This window comes from Orycteropus afer, unplaced genomic scaffold (assembly GCF_000298275.1).
Source record: "Orycteropus afer afer isolate SDZICR_OR568_19922 unplaced genomic scaffold, OryAfe1.0 scaffold00635, whole genome shotgun sequence".
Lineage (NCBI taxonomy): Eukaryota > Metazoa > Chordata > Mammalia > Tubulidentata > Orycteropodidae > Orycteropus > Orycteropus afer.
In genome coordinates, this window is record NW_006922222.1 from 352972 (window position 1) to 357580 (window position 4609).

At 43.0% G+C, this 4609-nt stretch overlaps 1 protein-coding gene across 1 annotated transcript in view; it reads left to right on the top strand.

Moving 5' to 3' along the window:
* C1QTNF3 (C1q and TNF related 3) overlaps window positions 1-4609 on the top strand; it is a 43582-nt gene that overhangs the window by 12384 nt on the left and 26589 nt on the right. The window contains exons 2-3 of the mRNA XM_042783073.1: window positions 1604-1715; window positions 3873-4091. Of these exons, the coding sequence (XP_042639007.1) occupies window positions 1604-1715; window positions 3873-4091 (331 nt within the window). The remainder of the gene's footprint in view (window positions 1-1603; window positions 1716-3872; window positions 4092-4609) is intronic.

Consider the following 4609-nt stretch of genomic DNA (forward strand, 5'->3'; position numbering starts at 1 on the left):
TTAGGCACTATGCTACCAGAGCTCCTGGGAATGTGGTCTACTTCCTGTATATAAAGAGAAGCTTTTGAGAATGGTCTCTAGCCTTTGGCATGCTTGGACCCTGCATGTAGCCGTGCTGTTGCTCAGAAGCCTGCCATGCTCTGCCGACCTCGGGGATTACACTGGACTTAAGTTAATGGCCTGCTGTGTGGATTGGTAACATCGGGACTGTGCCTTTTTACTTGTCAACCTAGGGGCTTCTCAGCCTCAGCAGCCAACAGCTGTCTGAGTGAAGAAATGCCTCTAGCTCCAGTGGGCCAGGAGCAGGAGACAGAGCTGGACCACAAGATTGAGGGGCTTTCACCCAGCCCCTAGAGCCTAGCACTTTTAACTTGGACTTAAAACCTCCAAGTTGTAAGAATAAACTCCTGTTTGTTAAGGCCATCCCATTTGTGGTTTGTTTCCTGTCAGAGTAGCACTAGGTAACCAGAACAGTGATTGTATGTTGGTGTGACTTGCCCACGATTTTCATTTTCTTTCTATGTTATCTACGCAAGCAGGGTACTGTGCTGTGCTCCTCTATTCACTTGTTGACACCACTTATACACTCACCACCTGTCTCCTTTCCTGTTGTCAGCCTCTTGTATGTCCCTGCCAACCTTGGCAAACAGAGCCTATTCTTTGGTCCTTGGTATCCGAATGAGAATGCTATGACTTTAAAATTCAAAATGTTTGCCACTTGTAAAGATTAAAAATGGCTGCACCCTCGGTCACTTTAAGTATCCAAAATGGCCACCACTTGTAAACATTCAAAATGCCTGCACCTTTGATCACTTTAAATATTCAAAATGACCACCACTTGTACACATTCAAAATGGCTGCGCCCTTCAGCAGCAGAAAGTCAACAGCTCAGCTTGTCTCCCTCCTTGCTGTTTCCTATGCTGTTACTAGTCATAGGCCACCAGGCATCACTGCAGCACTTGGTGACCAGGGCTGATCTTTAGGTCAATTCTCAGGTCCCAGCACGACTTGGAAATATTCAGGCTGTTGGTCCCGTCAGAGTAGTTGACAGTCTGCGGCTCTGACCATCTCTGTACTCACTGTTTTCGTTCAGGTTTTTCCAGTAGTTGGTGCCTAATCCACTTCTGTATAATTAAGCTCAGGGCTCCAGGATTATCTTCTGTATCTCTGTCAATTGGTTTCTCTTTTCTTTGTTGAAGAGGGTCTGTGTTGCTTGTCTGCCTGTTCCTCCATCTTATCAGAAGTCCTCTCCACCATCTTTTCTGAAGCTATTATGGCTTGTTTAAAGTTAAACCAAGACTCACCTAGGACCAATACCAGAAGAAATTTTAAAACTCCTAATTACCCATAGGTGTCTTTTTCTGAGGAGTTCTCGTAATGTAGAGCCTAAGGCATTTGACTGCTAACCAGAAGGTTGGCAGTTCAAGCCCACCAGCCACTCCTTGGAAGGAAAACTAGGCAATCTGCTTCCGTAAAGATTTACTGCCTTGGAAACCCAAAGGGAGGTTGCTATTAGTCGAATTTGACTCAATGGCAGTGAGTTTGGGTTCTTTTTTTTTTTTTTTTTTCTTTCTCTGAAGCTTCTCTTTGTATCTTCTTAAAGTCTCCACAAACTGGAGGACTGCCCCCAGACTGCAGCAAGTGTTGCCATGGTGACTACGGCTTCCGAGGCTACCAAGGCCCCCCTGGACCTCCAGGCCCCCCTGGCATTCCAGGTAAGGATAAGTGAGGTGTGCTGTTGCTAGGCTAACTGTAGACTGTGCCAAAGTAAGAGCAAAGAATTTGGACTCATTTGTGTGTAAGCTAAAGGGTAAGCAAGGAAAATCCAAAAGAAAGAGAGTTGGGTAGGGAAGCTGGGTTTATTAAGCTGCTTTGGGTGGAACACTATAAACTTACAGTACTTATTACCCGTCACAGAATCCCACAGCCTGTATACATCCTGGGGTACCAGATTCCCAGGCTGGAAAACTCTTTCTCAGCATTCATTATGTTAATTGGGACCTACTCTTTTGTTTCTGCCACAGGGTACTTTATCCTGTACACTATATCTGATTTCCATTGGATTTGTGCAGTCAGGGTGAACATGGGCATGGAGATGACAGCAGTACGGTCAGGTTATTGTCATCTCTCCCCAGCCATGTGCTGAGATGCACATCCCTCTGCCTGCTTCTTCCTCCAGCTGTTTTCCTCCTCGCAGCCTGAGGGTCTGTCAGTGTTCAGCTCTCTGTTAGCTGACTTTCATGCCTCTCTTGGGCTCATGGAAACATTTCTGTACCCCAGCATTATGTGTGGCACAGGGGATGCTGTGGAGCTGCGACAGGGACCCTGTAGACCTGCCATGCAGGTCCCTACTCCAATACTCTTGTGCTACCAGCAAAGGAGAGTTCTGGAACGTGCTCCTCGCCCGCACCTGCTGAGGAAAGGGAACCCTAGGCCCTTTGATGCTAGATTCCAGGCCTATTGGGGGCTCTATTGTCTACACCTTCTCCTCAGGCCAAGCACTGGGAGTGGAGCCTCTTCTCAGGGTTCAGCAGTGTCTACTTGCTCCTCTCTGGACTTGCCACCTAAAAAATGTTGAATTGGCAAATGTTGTGTTGTACATACACCTACATATATGTATACAATAAAAAATAATGTCCAATGAGGTTTAATTTTTATACTTATTAAAGACTCTTACAGGAAACCAAGTGTAAAATCAGAAAATCCTCTGTTAGATTTTAAATTGTGATTATTGCCTTGGAATCTATGTCATTGAACATCAAAGGCAGCAGCCAGGAGATCAGGTGTTTTACGAGGAGAAAGGGGTATTCAGATGCTTTTAAAATTTTCACTTTTGAAGATATAGGACAGGGTAGCCTTGGTTAAATGTTTTCTATGAGGAAACAGCACTGTCCTTTGACCACACTAGCCTATAAACACTGTTGAAGTTCATCCAGCTGAGGAGATGGTGAGCCCAGTGTGATACCTGACCAAAAGTAGCATGCGAAATAAGCAGTAATATGGCTTGAGAGTGAAGAAAGTGAGAATGATCCCTCACTGTCTAAGTAAAGTGAAAAGTTGAAATTGTTGTCCAAGTCATGCTTTTAATATGATCATTACATATTTTTTGTTAATGATTTTACTTTCCTTCCAGTTATAAAAGTGATACATGCCCATTGTACAAGACTTTACAAAGACAGAAAACTATTTTGAATGGCATAAAAATCACTCATGGTTCATTCAATCAGGGGAAAAAAATAAAAGTAACCAAGCAATATTTTTATATAATTTGCTCTAGCTTTCCCACCTTGTATTAGATATAACGTAGACCTTTATACTTTTTTTTTTTTTTTAAAAAGAGCATCATGCCGTCTGTCCTTATTGGTTCATAACCTTTTTTAATCTAAAAAATACCGTGAATAGGTCTACATGTCATGAAGTATTTTTCTTGAGAGCTCTGGTTTTTTGTGGCGATATAACTTCATTAACCAGGATGTACTATTTTTCCATTTAGCTTGTTTCAGTGTTGCTGGACATTCAAGTTATGTCTAATCTTTGCTCTTATACGTATTGATAAGATAATCAGCTTCTACACAATTTTCACTCAAGACTGGCCAAAAGGAAGAACACCATTAAAATAAAAAAAACAGACTTTGGAGCCTTAGGATATCTAAGGCATTTTCAGAGCTTAGTGTGCCATTTATAAGGACTCCTATTTTCTCATTTAAAAGAGTGGCTGTACTTGGGATTGTTCCAAATGGACTCCCTTTACAATTGAGTTTGGAATTTTTTTTTTTTTTAAAGAAAAGGGGCTGAGTTTGTCTAGAAACAGATGGTGATAAGTAAGCATGAGTGACTGGGCTTTCTTAAGTGATGATGTCTTGTTGTTTAAGGAAACCATGGAAACAATGGCAATAATGGAGCCACTGGCCATGAAGGGGCCAAAGGTGAGAAAGGAGACAAAGGTGACCTGGGGCCACGAGGGGAACGAGGGCAGCACGGCCCCAAAGGAGAGAAGGGCTACCCCGGCATTCCACCAGAACTGCAGGTAAACCGCTCTCCCCATGTCTCCAGTCTACTTGGAAACCTGCTCTGGTCACCAGGGACCAGAAGTCAGAAGGCTTGAGTGCCTCCACAAGCCCCACCAGTCTTGAGTAAATCTGAGGTTCAATTTGTTCATCTACATGCACAAGGCCTGTGTTGTCCAAACAGTAGAGGGTTTTGAGATCATTGTTAGAGGAAAGAGAAATTTATCAAGGCTGAATTCCTACTACTCATTTGGACCAAATACAAGGAGACCCTGAATATAAATTAATTTCTTATTTTCCAAATGAGAATATAGTAAAAAATAATCCTTTTAAAACTGAAATTTAAAAGTTTCGGCAACTGAAATATGTAAACTTACAGATATGTAAATGGGGCAGGCAAATTTCTACTTATAATATTTTATTGGGAGCTCTGGTAGCACAGTGGCTAAGGCACTTGACTGCTAACCAGAAGGCTGGCAGTTCAAACCCAGCAACCACTCCTGGGAAGGAAGATGGGGCAATCTACTTCTGTAGTGATACTGCCTCAGAAACCCAAGGAGGGGTCGCTATGATCGGGTCCAAATCAACAGCACATAACAACA